This window comes from Trachymyrmex septentrionalis, unplaced genomic scaffold (genome assembly GCF_001594115.1).
Source record: "Trachymyrmex septentrionalis isolate Tsep2-gDNA-1 unplaced genomic scaffold, Tsep1.0 scaffold32, whole genome shotgun sequence".
Lineage (NCBI taxonomy): Eukaryota > Metazoa > Arthropoda > Insecta > Hymenoptera > Formicidae > Trachymyrmex > Trachymyrmex septentrionalis.
Window position 1 is genome coordinate 2,369,054 of NW_017305485.1, and position 19,061 is coordinate 2,388,114.

The window sequence follows — 19,061 nt, forward strand, 5'->3', positions numbered from 1 at the left end:
CTATTTAAACTTGAGGAATTTAAAATATCGAATAATTTATTTAAATGGTCGATAAAATCTATTGTTCCAACTGCTGTGCTTGGAAGAAAGCCGAAGGATATTTGAATGCATATGCCTACAGCAACGTGATTACTAAAAACTTGCACGGCAATTTTATTTTCATTTTTTGAGAGCTAGATGATCTTTAGATAATTTTGGGGCTATTTTAATCCACTGCTTACTATCTCGGTTATAAAAATTAACAATATGAGTCCATGAAGCAACTTTCCAAATTCCATATCATATTTCAACAAATTATCGCGAATTTTCTTCATTAAGTGAGCACGAATATATCGAATATATCAAATATATATAGTACTTTGTGTCCGTCAACTAAAAATTTTGAATTCTGTACAGAAATACTTAATTCTCGGGAGAGTTGCATAAAGTTAGAATCTATGTACGAAAAGTGTGTACCATAACATTGCAATCTCGTAGCATACGGATAACATGAAATAGAATAAGTTTCAGTATATTAGATTTATATGTAATTTTGACAAAACAAAAGCAAATAGGAAGTTTCCAATTACCTACAATGCTACGTGCCATAATAACTAAAGCACTTTTTGCAGATAATGATAGTTTCTCATTACCGGTATCTTCAAATCTATTTCATTATTTCATCTTTATTTCATCTTTGGAAATATTATAAAATAAGTGACTTTTGAGACTCATTTTATCTATGCACAAAATGCAATAACGTTCTAATGGTGGCAATGTATTATATATTTAATTTTACAGATAATAAATTGAAAATTTATACCGGGTTTAATTTGCCCTGTTTGTATTATAAATATTTGAAGACTGCGTACAGAAGGTAATGCTAATTGTTTCCTAAATTCTTTATAATTTCGCGGAATTAAGAAATACAAGCATAAAGCGAATTGTTTGAATTCCAAATTATACCGATTTCCTCGTTCACCTTTAATGTGAGCATCAATTTAGGCGAAAAACAATTGTGTAAAATTTGGAGGAAAAAACTTACAGCCTAATTGACTTAAAATTTCATAATTTTTAAGTTTCTTACTTTCTGATTCTACTTTTTTTCTTGAATATTTTATTTCTTCGTCTTTTGTTTTTAGTTCCGCTTCTAATTTTGAAATTCGTTGCTCCAATTTTTTGTTACGAGTTTTCTCTCTTCTCGTCTCACATGTACTGCTACTGGATATGCTCCTATACAAAATATATATCAAAATATGTAATAAAATACGGATAAAATTAAAAAAGAAGATAAAGTATTATAATTACAACTGTAGAAAATAATAAAATTAAAATATTCAAAAATATATAGAAGAAAGCCCCCTATTATAAGATAAGCGCTTAATATGAGATAGCGACGTTTCTGCTAAACTAATAAAAGCTATCTATTAGTTCCACCATGAATTTATTACTCTTGATTGAAAACTATTTAGTAGAAAATTCATTATTAGATCATGCCTGCAGTCGTTGTAAAAAAAGATTTTAGAATTTGGATGTCTTCAAATTTCATTGAGATGAACCTTTAAATCTTGTTTATTATTTAATAAATAAATATTTGGCAATAAATTCTCCATGTAATGAAAGAGTAAAGTTGTACTAATAAAAAAAATATGGGATATGTTAAATTGTTTAATTATAGAAGTTAGATTTAATGATCGTAAAACTTTAAGGAAATCATAATATGAGATACCCAGGGTATTTCTAATATGAAATAACCCATGCTCCTATGTCATAGTGAAAATCGTTGCTAAAGAGTAAATGTTATTGTACAATAATGAAAAGGACAACCAGAATGAATGTTGAATGCCTATTTCTGCGATGCTTGATTCCAACTATCTGAAGACGAATTCTGGGTCTATCGCATATTCATTTTTCACGCACGCTGGTTGTTTGTTTGCATTTTAGAAACATGAAATAAACTTTTATAATTGCAATACAGATATTTTGCATATTACTATCGATTTTTTGGGGCATCTCATATTAAGAGCACAATTTTTTGACTTTGTGATTTGCTCACATTTTACATTTCTTTAATTTAAACAAAAAATAGAATTTGATTTAAATTTTATATAACATTATCTTAAAGCTTATTAAATTCCCTTCAAAATGACCTATTATTTTTTTTAATTTTGCACATAGACGTCTAGCATTTATTCAAAATGAACTTGATATCTCATAATAAGGGTCTTTCCTCTATAAATATGTGAAATATTTATTATATAGGGTGTCTCAAACCACCTTCTTTTATCTTCGCAGGATAAAGTCCAATCAAAAATATGTTCAGACAATAATTTTAGGGTTACATCTATTTATTAGTCCTATTAATTTGACTTTGGGTGAAACTTTTGATCGCCAAAGTCAGATCAAGATCAAATCGATTTTTTTAATGGAAAATGTCTCGTTTTTCATTGTATATTTTTATAATTTATCTCAAAAAGCTTTTCAAAACATTATAACAAAATATTACATCATTAAATATATTTTTTGAATTATAAAGCGAGGAGCAGAGACTCTTGCATAACGCATAACACACTAAGTATACTGACCAATAAAATTACAAATATTCTAATGAATTTGTTCATTTTTGTAATTTTCATCTCATTTTAAAATTCACAATCGATCCCTTGGCAACTAAGCTCTTATTCATATCAATATTATTATTAATATCAATATTTTATAATTATTCATAGATATAATTCGATGATCCCACAAATTATCCACATGCAATCTTTGTCTTATACTTTGATGAATATTAGGGGATTCACTACACACACATTTTTTAGCTTGTATAACAAATAATTATCTTATTCTTTCATCATTTATCTATACTTATCATAGTAAAGATAACACATTTATGATAGCTGATACCTTTATTAAATTGAAGTATTTGTTGTATTATTAATATACTTGTTTATAACGAGAAAGAGCTAAAACTTTAGTACACTGCGGATGCGCCTACAAGCAACAGTTCTATAGTTTCGAAAATATTGTAATATATTATTTACCGGATATATAAAACATAATTGTACACATTAATAGTTTATTAGTAATTTAGTGAAACGTCGTTGTAAGATTGTATGTGCTATTAAAATAATTTTCATTTTTTTCTCCTTTCATTAAGTGTTAATTTAAAAATATATATGTTTGCAGTTCAATTTCTCTGCAAAAAATTTATTATCGAAATATTCAAATTTTAAATTATATATTCAAGTTATTACAAAACAAAATGGGTAACTATACATTATACATATAGGACATAATATTTGATACTGTTCTTCTGTGTAATAAAATTTATAAATAATATCTTTAGGTGGTTCTTCTAGTCAACAGGCGGAACCTGAACAAGAAATTGCAGAAGAAGCAGAATTATCTAATGGAAACGAATCTACAATCAAAACTGTGATAGCTCCACCTACCTTTGCTACAAAAGATGAGTTTGTTAGAATCTGGTTTTCATGGAAAAATGATTTCTTTGTTTATTTAAAGAATATTGACAAAGCTAAAGACAAAAAACAAATGTGGGGTTTCATGCTTTTAAATCGTATGGGTCCTGTTGGTCAAGAAATTCATAGAACATTTCATTTCTACGGAGAAGACAAAAATACATTGGATATAGACATATTAATAAAGAAATTTGATCTTTATTGTCTATATGGAGATAAAAAAAGAGGCAATGAAGACATCGACAAATACATACATGAATTGAAGGTATGTCCCAGTGAGAAATGACAATGGAATCGATATAGAATTGACGTCGATTCGATGTCAATTTGATGATTTCAATGTCAAATCGACATCGAATTGATGTCGATTCTATTGTCATTTCTCCCTGAAGTTTATAAAAGTATACTTATATATAATTATATATTCTTATTCTCTAAAACTTTTAAAGTGAATCTTACTCTGAAGAAGTGTATTAAAAAATTAAAAAATTAAAAAAAAAATTCTGAAAAAAATTTAAAAATTCTGAAAAAAATTCTTTAAAAATTCTTAGAACTCTATGAGAAGAAAATAAACAATTTTTGCCTCTTGCAGTTTTTCTGTAAAGTTGATAATATTTGAGTAAAAAATTATTGAAGACTAATTTTTGGCAATTTTTAGTAATTAATATTTTGTTAACTATTGCGGAAATTGCAAAATGGTAGAAGACTTTTCTTCTTAATTTAGTCCATTCTATCCCTGTGCGAAAGATTTGTTATTATTCTCCAAATATCCTGTATATACACATATATATATATAATCTTGTAGTTATTTGTAAATTTATTTTTGCAGTCCTTAGCACAGAATTATATTGATCCAGTAGGGATTATGAAAGAGAAAATTATACAAGATATGAGTACCCAGCAGTTCACAGGAAAAGCTGCGCTTCTCATAGAAAGTAAAGGAGAAAAATTGATACCATATCTACAATCACTAAATTTTTACTACATCGCTATGTTTTGGAAACAATGTGAAGATTTAATGATAAATGAAGAAAAAATCGACAAAATCCCAAAGAATTCTGTCTATGCTAAATCTGCTACAACAGAATTTATACCAATAGAACAGAATCAAAATCAATGTACAACTATTTGGGGACATCGATGTCAATTATGTTTTCCTAAATTATGTTGTGTCCATTGCAGTAAACATTATAAACAGTTTAATTATTACACAGATAATTATAAAGATAAGTACATATATGACTGTACTAAATGCGGAATGAGTCATATTCGATCACGTTGTCCAGCATACGGCGAACTGTGTATAAAATGCAACAAGAAGAATCATTTCTCGAAGATGTGTCGGGCTCCTGTTATAATAAATTGCTCTAAATGTGGTATGAACCATGTAATATCGAAATGTCCAGCATATGGTCAAATATGTCGTCATTGTAATAAACTGAATCATTTGGAAGAAAAATGCCGATCAGCTAAGTTTAAACAGATACAAAGCGTCTATTGACAAATTTTGTCAACAAGAAAGTATATTATACCATATGTATAATATATATGTATATTGGGGACAAACATCACAAAAAATATAACAGGTTTGTTTATATGGTTTGACAGCAGATTAACGGCAGAAATGGGAATGTATGGTTTTCAAAATTGTGCATCACGGTTTTATATCTACATATTTTCAAGTATTTGTTAAGATTCCAGTAGTAACTGCAGCGACCATATTGAATTGTGACATCATAAGTGAGAAATGACATGTTAATATTTGTTATATGTTATTTCTAAATAAAAACAATTGGATAAACCGAAATGATGAGATCGCTTTAAAACGCCTATAAAAATGGGTCAAAGCATTGACGAGATATTATTAAAGACGATCGACGCTTATGGAAATTCGCGTGTTTGTTACAATTTAAGTAATTAATGCCCGTTTTCAGATTAACTTTAATCTCAATTCAACTTACTAAAAGATAAAGAATAAGTTGAGAGAGAGAACCGAAACTAAAATTAATCTACGTTGATGGAAATGGGCATAAGTGTAAGAAACTAATAACGCGATACTAATTTCAATGATTTACAGAGCTGGGTAATATTTAAAATAATTCCATTTTAAATATATATTTAAAATAGAAATGGCATTTTGTATTTTCCATTTTAAGTGGTTTTTGAAAAATCATTTTCATTTTACATTTAAAATGAAATCATATCCTATCATTTAATCATTTGTAAAATAATAGGTAAATGGTTTTCCTATATTTTCATAAATTTTTCCTAGAATTGTTGATGTATAAGAAAAACTAAGTTCCATGATTGGCCAAAGATTTTTATGAATATTTAAATAAACTACAAACTGTAAAAAGAAAATTAATTTTAGATAGTCCATAAATATCGAATCTTAATAAAAATAAATAAATGTTCCAGCTTTATGTAAAATACTATATAGATTTCTAAAAATGTATATTACTCTTAACATCTAATCTTAACCGTAACTGGCACTTCTTATATTAATTTGATTTATTCAAGTATCCCGTTTCCAAATTATAATATTAAAAAATTTTAAATATTCTCATCAGAAATACTTATTTATAGTACTGTAGTCAGGACTTCAAATTTCGTTAAAAATGGATTTCAAACGTAAAATACTTTTAAAAAATGTATATCACCCTAACAGAAAGTTTTTACGATAAACTATATAGATTGAAACAAGATCTTAGAAATTTTTCGTAGATATTTATAATGGGACGTAGTGTTGTTTGAAAAAGCAAAAAATCCTCTGCCTTCAAACAACGTTCTACGTATTCTACGTCACTATGAATATCTACAAAAACTATGGATTTCTGAGACAAACCTCACTGTATGTCTCTTACGAATATTTCCAAAAATTAAAGATTTCTAAGATTTTGACTCAATTTATATAGTTCTTCTGTATTTTTTCGTAAAAATTTTTTTTTCGCTAGGGTAAAAAGAACCATTTTACATTCGAAAACTGTTTAAAATACCTATTTATCCATTTAATTACATTTAAAATAAATTTGAAAAATCCATTTTGCACTTTGCATTTTAAATTCACTTTTTGAAAGTATTTTACAATTAGTATCTTACAATTAGTATTTTAAATTTGAAAGGCATTTTACCCCTAATAATTTATTAGTTTTGAAAATATGTGTATATGATTAAAATTTAATACTTGATTTTTATTTAAAACTGTGATTTTAATGTTATCATACGAGATGTTATCATACGATTATCAATAGAGATGATAACTGCAGAGAAAAAATTGTAATTTTTTGATAACATTTAAGATATTATAGCATTAAAAGTATGCATACTTATTTATATAGTATAGTGTTTATATAAAAAAAAATCACGAATTTATTATAATAATAAATTATTGAAATATTTATGTTAGTGATCGTAAATTTTTATTAATTGTCGGTTATGTCATCGTTCTTCAATTAGCCCCTCAGGCCCTCCGGGCCTTATTGATCACGAAAATTTGCCTAGGACCGACGGTCTTTAATAGTTGGGTCTGTTCAGCCCGATGTCCACGATGCTAGAAATCGGTCTGAGATCTCGGACAGAGAAAAAATTAACAAATCACATTTGAACAATTTGATCACATAACCATTGCGATTGGTCAATTCTTTCTTCATTCGAGGTCTCGAACCGATTTATAGCACCGTCAACAAAGCTTTCGACTTGCTTACACTTTTTTACATTTTTTTACATTAAAAATGAAATAGATATATATTTGGCGTTGAAAAGAGAGAAAGCGAAGATGCTGAGTAAAAAATGTATCGTCAGTGATACCGGCTACAAATAAACATGATACCAGAGAGAAATCTGAGAGAGGACAGGACGGCTCAAGATCTGTAACCGCAAATGCTGCCGCGCATTACTGCCCTCTGACAAAGTGGATGTAAACTACATAACAATGTCCACTTTTCTTAGGATACATCGTCCATTTTTCAACACTGGAGATGATAAATCGATTTGGTTCATATTACATGTTACATGCTACATGTAACACGATTGTATGAATGAAATATCGATTGGGCCGTAATGCGTCGTCTACAATGGGCAGTAAGCAGTAATGGATTAAGGGATAGGCGTAGAAAGCAACAAATCATAGTCGAATGTGAGAAAAATAATTAACTACCATTGGTCGATTTCTACGCCTACTTCTTACATAAGGCCAGTAGCGAATCCAATCTTATAATATCCTTACTGAGTACTTCTTACGATCTTACGTTTTTCTATGTGCTCCCGGCTTAAGCTATACATGGCTTTAAGCGGGGAATACAGACTCTTACATAACGCATAACGCATAAAACAGAGAAATCCAATAACCAATCAGAGTTCTTTATTTCATGGAAAGGAAAAAAACGAAGGACTTTGATTGGTACATTTTCTTATGCATTACATGTTATGCGAAAGTCTGTACTTTATGCTTGCATGCATTGCGAACGTTAAATAAGTGGAACGCGCCTTATGAATGCCGGCCTTAGGGAGTTGTCCCATGAGCGGAAATTTACACCGGAACGGAACAGCGCGACCAATCACAACTCTGCAGTCATTACTCTGCTTTCTTTTCTGCGATTGTGATTGGTCTCGCTGTTCCGTTTTGCTGTAAATTTCCGCTTATGGAACGGTACTCTTAGGGCGCGTTCACATCTATGGAAAAGCACGCACGGAAAGTGCTCGGAAATCCTTTCTTGGTCTGAGTTTAAGTAGTGGTGCACTGAGTGATATCACACATACCTTATTACGCGAGTGAAAGCGACATACTCCAGCACAACTACAAACAATTGCACATTATAGTTGTCTGTTCTTGCACTAGAACTGAATTAGTACAATCATCTCTGTTGATAATCAAACTTTGATGATCGCACTGAAATCACAGTTTTAAAGAAAAATCTAGTATTATTGAGTTCTAAATGCATAAATACGTCCAATAAATTAATAAATCATAAAATTAGTACAATATTTTCAGTTTTTAACTCTTAATTACTTCAATATTCACAAGGACGCCAACTCCCGTAAGGATGTTGGTCTTTAGTATTTCATCGGTGGTACTATTTAAGCCGGAAGCACATAGAAAAACGTAAGGCCATTAGACGTAATCAGTAAGGAAATCATAAGATTGGATTTCCTACTGGCCTTACAGTCTCTATCGTGATTGGGCAATTCGCTTACTAATTATGTCTTACGACCTTATGTTTTTGTATGTGCCATGGGCTTTACTATCAGCGCGAGTTCTGATTGGCCACTGCTTTTCCGCTTTTTGCTTTTCCGTCAAGGTGTGAACGCGCCCTTACATCCACCTTTCCATTACTCGGACTGCGTAACCCGTTCAATTGTTTCCCACGTTCGTGGGCGGTCCGGGTGAGCTGTAAAGCGATACCACGCGCGGCGCCTTCGCCAGCCGGGCATGCGGAGGAGCGCGAAAACGAAGCGGCGAAAGCGCGCGCGGCGTCGCGAGATTTCGCCTCCGTTTCCATCGCCGTTGTCATCGTCGTTTTCATCTTCGTCTTCTTATTTCTCCTGGCGTATTCTCGTTCGGTACTATCGTCAGCTGTTCGACGCTTCAGTAGCGGAATAGAGTCGATCGAGAGTCGAAACGACTCCGCTAGACCGTCAGACCGCCAGACTTCGCCGATCGACGTGACGCGTGTGACGCTCCGAAATCCGGCGCGCCGACCCCGCTGACGTTCCGTTCGTCGATAGACACTCTTGCGTGCACTCGCGTGCGCACGCACGCACGCACGCACGCACGCACGAATGTACGTCTGCCTGCATTCAGCACTCGTAGTGCTTCGTGATCGTTCGTCCGTATGATCTGGTACGCTCGCTCGCTCGGTGCTCCCGCTCGCAGTCGAGAATGACATATCGCGACGCGCGGGTGACGCGCGACGACCACGCACGCACCGAGAGGAGCGTCGTCGAGCAGCGTGATCGCGACGGTTGAGGAAGAAGAGAACCCGGAGCATAGGCCCATCCTCATCGCACGGAATCGTCCAGCCAAGGCTCCGGTCGGACAATGGCAATCTCGAGCTGGATGATGTGGGGTAGAAGCCTCCGCCGATCCCGTCGAAGTGCGTGTATGGCAATTGTGATTGAATCGCGCGATACGTTGCGCCCGGTAATTCACGTCTCCTCTCCTTGTGTCTTTTTTGTTTTTTTTTTTCTGATTGCAGGCCGTCAAGACGAGGACAGCTACGTCCAGCTCGATCTGTCAAGAGGTTAGTAACCTAACCTGCCTACCTGTGAGATCGCGGATCATCCCCTTTTCTCCTCTCCTCCCTCGAAAACTCCGTTGATTATCACCATCTGAGGCCTCTGGCACTTCCGTATTTATTTACCTCTCGCCTGCGCAATGTTGCGCAACCCATTGCTGCGTCTCAACCCCCCACGAGATCGACTACCGGTTCGCCGTGTGTTTGCAACGCGGATACCAACGATATCAAATGTTGCGAATCCCTTGCAATTCGAGAGTTTGAAAACGTATTCATATACTCGGCCTGATCTAAAAAAATTAGAGAAACAGAGAGAGAGGATGACACCAAGATCAGCTAGTCGATTCTACTTCAGACTTTATCTTATTTCCAGATCGGCCCATTTGAGAATATTGCGCAATTACTTTAACTATCGGTTTTTTTTTCGAAAATCCACGAAGCATGATTCCAGTAAACACTAATTAACAGTAGTATAACAGAAATATTATATAAAAAAAAAAAACAAAAAGCTCAAATAAAAATTTAAGTTAATAAATCAAGGGCTATGAGATTGTAAATATTTATTGCTAAACTGTATTTTGTTTTTAATTTAGCAATAAATATTTAGCTAGGCTTGTAGCTCTTGATTTATTAATTAGGAATGCTATAATTTTATATTCAACAATACAAATATAATATATTACATATACAATTGTTGAACATAAAATATTAATGTTGTTATGCTAGTGTTTATATATATATATATATATACTAAGTTATATGTTATTCTTTTTTTATCAAGTATTCATGATTTATAGGGAGAATTAATTTATTTACAGGATTAAAGGAGAACGTCAAGGAGGTCTTAACTAATCTTTGCCAGCGGCACAATGTTCCAAGCGTAAAGAAGCTAGCATATCTCAATGCTATTGTTAAGTTGATCAGTGAAACTGATTCCCAAGATTATGGATACTCCCCGGAGGATCTGTTCTGTTGGTAAGAATCCATTGACAACTAGAGGTTTATTTTTTATTGTTGAATTAGGTTGCACTAGAACTTTTCTTCTCTCTTTTATCAAATTCTAAACTATATCTATTTTGCTTTAAGTATGAAAAATGTGTACTAGTTTAGCCATAAAAAATAGACCTTATTTCTATTCTAAAGACCTTATAACAGAATCTGACCATGAGAGATTTTGTCAAAATCCAACTAGAAAGAAAAATGTATATGCTTTCTTCTTGTATATATTATATTTGTACTATTTCTCACTTATACTGTCTGATGAGCTTTCTGCAATAAGTTAATAATAGATTAGAAGTTAATAACGAGTTGTAAGCTAATCAATAATAAGTCATAAGACAATAATAACTCTGCAATCAGTGATTGCATGAATATGGCCTTTTTTTTATTATTACAATTTAAAACTTAAGTCTCATTATGGCTGACTAATAATATAGTATTGTTATTTACTCTGAGAATTACTATTCGTCTGATTAGCTAAAATATTGTGACGTAATAGTTTAATATGATTCATTCTGGATGTAAGTTTCCTAAGATTTATGACTTATAATAATATTATTCTGACATTATAACAATATTTATTCTGACACTATTAGTATGATATGAACGGTGGCTTATTGTACAAAGACCATTATTTTATAACCTTAATTAAAATTATAAAATTTAATAACATAAGTTAAGATAATATATATATACAGGAAAGAAGTATATATATTCTTCTCTTTTTTGACAAATTTACTCATGACCAGATTCTATTATAGGCAGTGATGAATTAACGCACAGGGAAACAAGGCACTTAGGCAGCAAATTTTTAAAGACAGAAAATTTTCATAGTTGAGATAAATTTTTAATTTGTTAATCTAATGTTTTTGCATGAGTTATACCGAGTATATTTTATCAGAAACGATATTTTAAATATAAATGTGTTATATTTATATTACTTATAATTAAGGATTATTAAATGTTTTTACCAGCTAATATAAATCTTTTTTTTTCCTTTATTTTCCCTTTTATCAAATTTATGTTAATGTTAATGCATAGGGGCAGTAAAATGCTTAATCCATTACTAGGATAGAATCTCTATAACCTAACTGAATTATCACATCTTGAAACCGTCGATTAACAAAATTGTTTTTTTATAGCTTACGCGTGGGTCTGGTCCATGAGGCGACGCAAGTACGCGCCGCCGCGCTGCGGGCGGTACGATACATGCTCAAGAAGGAGCAGGATGTCATCGCGATCAACAGGCTGCAGTACCCATATTTCCTGGCGCGTAGCATGGACATTAATCTACGTAACGAAATGGAGAGGATACAAGCTCTCCGACTCGTCAGGAGGATTCTAGTATTAGCCCCTAAACATTTCAGTTCTGTGCTAGCAAGATCACTGATTAGTTTAACGAATGGTGGTATAGAGGAAAGGGATCGTGCATTTAAAGCATTTCTAGCGGTTCTATGCGAATTAGGCGTCCTGAACTCGAATCTGCTGATAAGCTGCGGCGGCGTCGGCACCCTGGCCAGAGCTGCGATGACCGGACAGAGCGCTGTTGCAGTCGAACCCGTCGTCGGAGTGCTGCTACGGCTGCTGAACAATCCCGATACGCGCGCCAGCGTCTCCCTCCTGTGCTTCGCTGCGCCCTATTGCGAGCTCCATTCCTTGAGCATGGAAAGAACCAAGGAGGAGCGCGAACAGAGATTCATCGCCAGTAAACTTGCCCTGCTAAGCATCCTGCGCTCGTATCCGGGCGTCCTTCACTTTTGTCGGCCAGACAATAATTCGGGTCTCAAGGCTATCGCGGATATTTTATACGTGGACCAATTGGAGGTGCGTGGCGCTGTTCTAGAACTGCTCTACGAGTTACTGGATCTACCGTTACCCACTTGGACTGACGAGCCGGACGTCGCGCTGGCCGCGGTGGATCCCAGTAGATCGCGGGATTCGTGGAAGCTATCGGAAGGTTTTGTTGCCGCCGAGGGAAAATTTATACTGCCATCTCTGTCGTCACATTGTCCCAACATCACGGAGATACATTCGGCGTTATTAGTCTATGTTCTTCTGGAGTGTGGCTTGCACCGAGCCCTCGCAGAAACTATTGTCTCCAGCGACACCTTCATCTCGGTACGCGCGGCGGTACTCCTGGGCGCGTTGCTGCACCTCGCACATTCGCTCCTACCATCCGAGCTCTGCGACCTTACACCACCATTGCCGAATCTGCTGGAACACGCGAGCGCCGGCAAGCATCAGGCGCTAGCGGCAGTCACCATTCTTGAACGAATGCACACCATGATGCGACGTAGACCAACGCCGGCGAGTCTCTTCCTCGATCGTATTCTTCAAGCGGGCACCTGGTTACGTCCGACTCTGCCACGACGTCAACGGCCATCCGGCAGGCACTGGCTACGAATCGGCAGGGAGTCACCAATCACGCCTCTGCTAAAGGACGCGCAAGTGCTTAGTTCGAAAGACGCTCTTGCTTGGAACTGGCCAGTGGTGCGAGCGATTCTACGATCGCGCGAAGACGCGACGCGAATCCTTCATGATTCCGATCACCGGCTGTTCATGAAACGACTTGTGCGTTACTTTAAACCATCGTGGAATGGCTATAGCAGAGTCGAACTGGGCACGAGTGCAACGTTAGCGCGCGAGGCGACTCTCGCAGGCTGTGATCTGTTGAACTGTTTGTTGGAACTGCATGAACCGGAAGGCGCGCGACTGCTCAACGAGCTGATCGGAGACATCGCCGAGCAGATTGGCAACATTCGCACTGCCGAGTCTGCGCACGATTGCTTGTTCTCACCACGTCACATGTCCACCACGTGTTGCCAGAAATACTTTCTGTTTCTCGGCCAGTTAAGCCACTCAGCCAAGGGGACGGTAGTTCTTAAGAGCTTCAATCTGTTGGAGAAGTTGCAAGATCTCGCGCTGGCCACCAATCACGACTGCTACGTCAAACTGATTGTCTCCAGCTTGGATTACTCTCGGGACGGTCCCAACAGGAAAGTATTAAGCAAGATCATCTCCGAGGCAACGTTGTGGAGCACGCGCCTTTACGCTACGCAGTTTCTACGGTTGATTCTTCGCGCCAGAATGACAGACGCCGTACGCTGGGCGATGACGTTGCTGGCGGATCGATTGTCGGACAGCTACACAGCCGTAGCTCTGGCCGCTTTAGAGGCACTACACGAAGCCTGTGATGAGACCGAGTATCTGGAGGCATTGCTGCAACAGGGCGGACAATCACGCGACTGGGACAAGTGGCTGCAGCATTTGGGCGATAAGGGTTATCTATTGAAGATTCGACTCTACTCTCTTCAGCAAGGTTTTGCGAGTCTCGCCGCACCTTCCGAAGAGTTAGAGAAGTGGATTGGACCGGGCGGTTTTGCTGAGCGATATGTGGGCCTTGTAGAAGGAGAGATACATGACGCATTGACGTATCGTCAACGTGACGAGTCTGGAAGCTATCAGAGAAGGCCCACCAATGATGTGGTCATAATGCCACGAGACATCTACGTGCCGCCGCATTTAATCGGCCAGTTGGCGCAGCATGACTTAGGAATGCAATTATTATTACGCCGCAACGTGATACAGCGTTTCGCTCGAGTGTTGCAACGTTTCAAGCTGGAATTTGGCGGTCGCGACTCAGAGTCCAATTCACGATGTACCAGAACAAGTCGTCTCGCTGCCATGGCGGCGGCAACAGCAGTCTCCACTGCTATCGACGATGTCTGCATCATGTCGGAGGAGTCCGGTACGGACGAAGCCGTCGAGCAGTGCAGCCGTCTCGAGACCATCCCCGATTACGAAACAGTGGAGACGGAACCTCGTGACACGGTGAGCCAACCACGGACGGAATCACTGCTGGAGATCCGTCGGAAGACCAGCATGGACGATTCCAGACACACCACTCCAGAGCGAAGCTGGAGGCTGGAGACCGAGTCATCACGCGACGATCACTTTGTCGGTCCAAACGGCGGCATTCTCAAGGTCAAATCGGCTCTATGGGCCCTCGGCCACGCGGGCATGTCTGTCGCGGGTGTTGAACATTTAAGTCACCTGAGTATCATTGAGATGATTACATCTATGGCGGAAACGTGTCCTTATTACTCGGTACGTGCCACTGCGATGTACGCTCTCAGCCTGATCGGCACTACACGAGCTGGAGCCGATACACTGGTGAACTTCAACTGGCCATGCGTCAGGCATCGACGCGGTGACAACTGGCCCGTGGTACCGCCCTCGAGTAGATATCCTATGCCAAGCCCGATTCCCGTGCAGCGACATCATCGTAGTCTCAGCGACGGCAAACCGGAACTGCTCGAACCAATCATACGCCGCACCAGGAATCGATCCGAGAGCGCGGCCACGGATCTCGAGGCGCGACGATACTTCCTATCGTGAGTGAAGTGATTAATAATGAAAATACATATCGAGAATAAATATTGAAATCATTCTAATCTGAAGTGGACTTCTTAAGTGGAAAAGCTTATAATTGTCAAAATATTGTAGTTTAATAGGATTTTTTACTTTTATTTTTATAGTTTAATGCCTGTTTTCAATATTAATTACAGTTCAATTTGCTCTTCATCTTTTTCTAATTCTTAGGACTAGAACAAGATAAGAGTTGAACCAAGATTACAGTTAATCTACATTGGTGGAAACAGTCATAAATATAAAGAGAGATAGATTCAAATATATTTCAATCTATTTGCGTTTTGATATTAATATTAATGTTGTATATTTTTCTGTTTTTTAGAGAGAGAGGCGAAACTCCAAGTCCTGTTTCAAGTATTCAAAGACTAAGCCAACAAGATGCTGAAGGATATGCGCGACTACGTAGTTTACAACGCCATCGCAGGCCGAGTTATTCTCAAAGTAGTTTAGAAGTACGTAAAAAGATACGCCTATGTCTAGAAATTAGATTCAACAGTTTTTTAAACAACACGATCCAGTCTTTCTTTTTGCAGATGTATAGCTTAGACGGGCGTCTTTCGCTACAGAGCCTGTCGGAATACGATTCGTCCCGCAGCTGGATTGCGGAAAACGCGATTCTCACACCGACGCCACCTCCTCCGGAGGATGATAATGAAAACATATTCTACATGGGTGTCTGCCTGCCGAGGAAGTTGCTTACGATCTTTCCCGAGCCTCCTCAGCCATCCCAGCCGACCATCCTCGAAGATAGCATCAGATCCGAGTTGGAGACGACAGAGATCGACGAAGAATCCAGTTCGGAGTGTGATGCTGATACCGAGCATTGTCGCACGTGTCTCATTTGCTATCACGGGAAGAATGGCAAGGACACTGGCACTGAACAGGATATGAAATTGCGAAGGTACCGAAAATATGATCTTTTGGCAGAGTATTCGTACGTTTGAGAGTAGAAAATAAATATAATTGAAGTGCAAACAAAAAATTACTTATTAGAATATTAAATCTCTTGATCATTTACTACAGATCTTCAGATTGATGACATTAGAAAACACATAGTAGAAATTCTTGCAAAATATAACGAACTCTCCTTTTATTCCGGAATAGAATAAAATATTTATCTCAATCCAGCTATCATACAGTTTGTTTTGTCTTTTAGTGTTAGTCATAATTTAATTTCAATTAGGTGATTATTTATTGATTATCGAAATACAAGGAGAGTTTACGATATTTTACAATTCTATTCTATCGATTGTTTTATTGAATATTTTATTATAAAAAATATAATAGTTTCTAAAATTTCTTTATTTATTTTTCTCGCTTCTAACATCATCGTCCACGATGCTGCAGTGAATAGATAGAAATCTTAAAATAAAATTTGGAATTATAGTTCTTAATTAATTAAATTATAGAGTACTTTTTGTGACGTTTAAAAGTGAATGATAAAACTTTTATGAAATTTGTGTTATGTTTAATTTGGTCGTGTTTGCACAGAGAAATACTTAGACACACCCAACGGCTTGCAAATCCAGTGTGGTATCGTCACAGTCGTCAATCGTTACTTAGACTGAGACAACAGTATCCCGAGAAGTTTCAGGTAAATGTCATACATTTGTCGTACATTTTGTTTCTGCAACAGCACATAATAGTGTTCTTTTACATACATTCGCCTTTTGCAGGATACCTGCTTGTTTTCGGACGTAGCTGCTCGCTTAGGTAGCGGTACGTATAGAATGCCAGCGCGGCAATTTCTACAAGAGCTGTTTCTAGATTCTCCATTTGACGCGGTAAGTTTTTTATGACGTATGCTTCCATGTGCCGACTCTCATATAATCACATGACTTATGATTGTCAGCAATTCATGTCAGCGTTATTTTAGAGTTGGTACAACGCGTAATTGATTGAAAGCACCATTAAAAATAAAAAGTTTTTTTTTATTTTTTTCGTATTTTTTTTCGTTGATATAGTTGTGCGAAAAATTCGTAACTAAATTTACCATTAATATGATGATATTTATGAGTCAATAACTATATGAAACTGTCTGTTATCGGCTTCTTTTCTCTTCAAATTTATTATATTTATAAATATTATACATAACTAAAATTAAAATATTAAAGATTCATAGATTAATAAACATTAATAAATTAAATAGTACAAATTAATAAATTAAAATGTATGTGTGAATATAATTCTCTTTCTCTTTGATTGTAAGATAATTTGACTTTGCAGCTCTACGTCGAACCAATCAACATCTTGAAGATTCCGATCGGCACGGAGGAGAATCCCTTGCAATTACCTGTTCCTAGCTCCGAGGTTAGCCTTCGGCAGCAATCTGTAAGTCCTGCGGAGGGCAAGATTAACGGAAGACTTACTCTGACTGAGATACAAACGGCGCAACTGGCATCGGTCGCCGAGGAGAGCTCCTCGGCCAGTGGCGGTGGTGGCGGCGACAGCGGCAAAAGTGAATTGTGCAACACGGGGCATCAACGTAAAAAGAAGTCTCTAGAAGTTGTTCGTTCGTCACAAGAACGACGCACCGACGAAAAGATTATAGCCGAGATCCTGAAGCCGGAAGAGCGAATACGTTTATCAAAGAGTTCCGATAGGTCGTTAAAAGTATCAGGTACAAACACTGCCATCAGCCTTGATTCGTAGTTTTCGAATTCTCGATCACGACTGCGCACGCGTGTGTACGTATGTGCGTGCGTACGTTATATGCTGTGTGTACATATTTTGTATTAAAATGATAATGATATATAAAAATAATAAATTACATGTATACACATACATTCACATACATATATACACACACACACACACTGCCGGCAATCAGACGTATTCTTATGCATATTTCAACGTTTCCTATTCTCGCGTCTATTTCTACATACAATTATTCATTAACCCCAGGATTACACATGCTTAGGTCTCTTAGAGACAGCCAAATTTTTGTCAACTTTTGCCACACAAAAGATAAATAAAAGTGCAGACTTCTCAACAAATTCCTTTTCCAGGAAAATGCCACACACAGTTCTACTAGAGTATAATTATAAAATCAAAATTCAAGTCTGCTTGCAAAATATAAATATTGTAGGAGAAATGTTCAAGTGACACTGACCAACACTGACGACTGAAAATCTTTTATCTCATCACAGACTCATGTGTGTAGTCCGCGGGTTGATGACCGATTAATTCGTACTTTATATCTATATTGTATGCCCCATTGTAATCAATCGCATTATTTTTTAATGTCGCAGTCGACTCTTTTTCTTTCGTCGCAAAGACGCGACGGGACCGTGTAACGTTGCTAGTTTTATACTTAATATTACAATTTCATTTCTATTTATACGCATTAATTTATGTATCATGTATACAATGAAAAAAAGATGGAAAAAAGGAGCAGAATGTGTGGAATATCAACAAATGTCTACATATATCTCGTATGGGGATCCTTTCCCTTCATTAGAATTCTTGTAATAGAATCTGGCTACGAGACAAACTTTTGATTAGTCTGTCTGTTTTTGTACTTCAGCAAGCTAGTAAGTAATGAGTAAGATATAAGAGACAATATAAGTTAAAATGAGATAGCATACAGAATTTATTCTCTTCAGCATTTATAAGGAGATTTAGTTTACAAACATTATTTCTACATCATTCATCCAATTTTATACTTTTCTCTCTCCTATTTCAAACTTTTGCCCTGATTTTCTTTTTATTCTTATTATTACATTTCATCTCGAAATAATATATATAAAAAAAGAAATATATACTCTTCTTTCTAATTTTTTTTTAACAAAACTTCATGGCCAGACTGTAGGGGTGTCTATCCTTCATCCTTCCCACCCTCCCTTCCAGTTTATCACGTCCCTGATATCTTTATCGTTAATCAAGACATCACGTTATCGATGTTACCACCGTCCTGAGTAACCTGAGTTTGAGAAAT

The 19,061-nt window shown here is 36.4% G+C and overlaps 2 protein-coding genes across 5 annotated transcripts; both read left to right on the plus strand.

Annotated features, from left to right (window-relative positions):
• The first annotated feature begins 3,244 nt into the window (after positions 1-3,244).
• On the plus strand, positions 3,245-5,331 carry LOC108749821. The gene is made up of 3 exons (XM_018488798.1): positions 3,245-3,248; positions 3,329-3,726; positions 4,291-5,331. The coding sequence occupies exons 1-3, from the start codon at positions 3,245-3,247 to the stop codon at positions 4,960-4,962; spliced, it is 1,074 nt and encodes a 357-aa protein (XP_018344300.1). The 3' UTR covers positions 4,963-5,331.
• Positions 5,332-8,917: 3,586 nt separating this feature from the next.
• On the plus strand, positions 8,918-19,057 carry LOC108750036 (rapamycin-insensitive companion of mTOR). 4 transcript variants are annotated; one of them, XM_018489218.1, is made up of 10 exons: positions 8,918-9,553; positions 9,656-9,700; positions 10,513-10,669; positions 11,836-15,087; positions 15,447-15,576; positions 15,643-16,025; positions 16,616-16,718; positions 16,801-16,908; positions 17,351-17,744; positions 18,505-18,674. In XM_018489218.1, exons 1-10 carry the CDS (start codon positions 9,499-9,501, stop codon positions 18,582-18,584), a joined length of 4,707 nt encoding a protein of 1,568 aa, XP_018344720.1. In that variant the 5' UTR covers positions 8,918-9,498; the 3' UTR covers positions 18,585-18,674. The 4 variants fall into 4 exon arrangements, with proteins under 4 accessions (XP_018344720.1, XP_018344723.1, XP_018344721.1 ...); XM_018489221.1 differs by lacking the exon at positions 18,505-18,674 and adding an exon at positions 19,010-19,057 and having other exon boundaries at positions 8,919-9,553; XM_018489219.1 differs by having other exon boundaries at positions 8,919-9,553; positions 15,658-16,025.
• The last annotated feature ends 4 nt before the right edge of the window (positions 19,058-19,061 follow it).

Excerpts from the sequence above, each read along its gene's own strand:
- LOC108750036 (XM_018489218.1), top strand. The coding sequence starts at position 9,499 with ATGGCAATCTCGAGCTGGATGATGTGGGGTAGAAGCCTCCGCCGATCC. Across the intron at positions 15,088-15,446 it reads GCGCGACGATACTTCCTATC|AGAGAGAGGCGAAACTCCAA; the intron begins GTGAGTGAAGTG and ends TCTGTTTTTTAG. Across the intron at positions 17,745-18,504 it reads TAGGTCGTTAAAAGTATCAG|ATGGAAAAAAGGAGCAGAAT; the intron begins GTACAAACACTG and ends AATGAAAAAAAG.
- LOC108749821 (XM_018488798.1), top strand. Across the intron at positions 3,727-4,290 it reads AATACATACATGAATTGAAG|TCCTTAGCACAGAATTATAT; the intron begins GTATGTCCCAGT and ends TTATTTTTGCAG.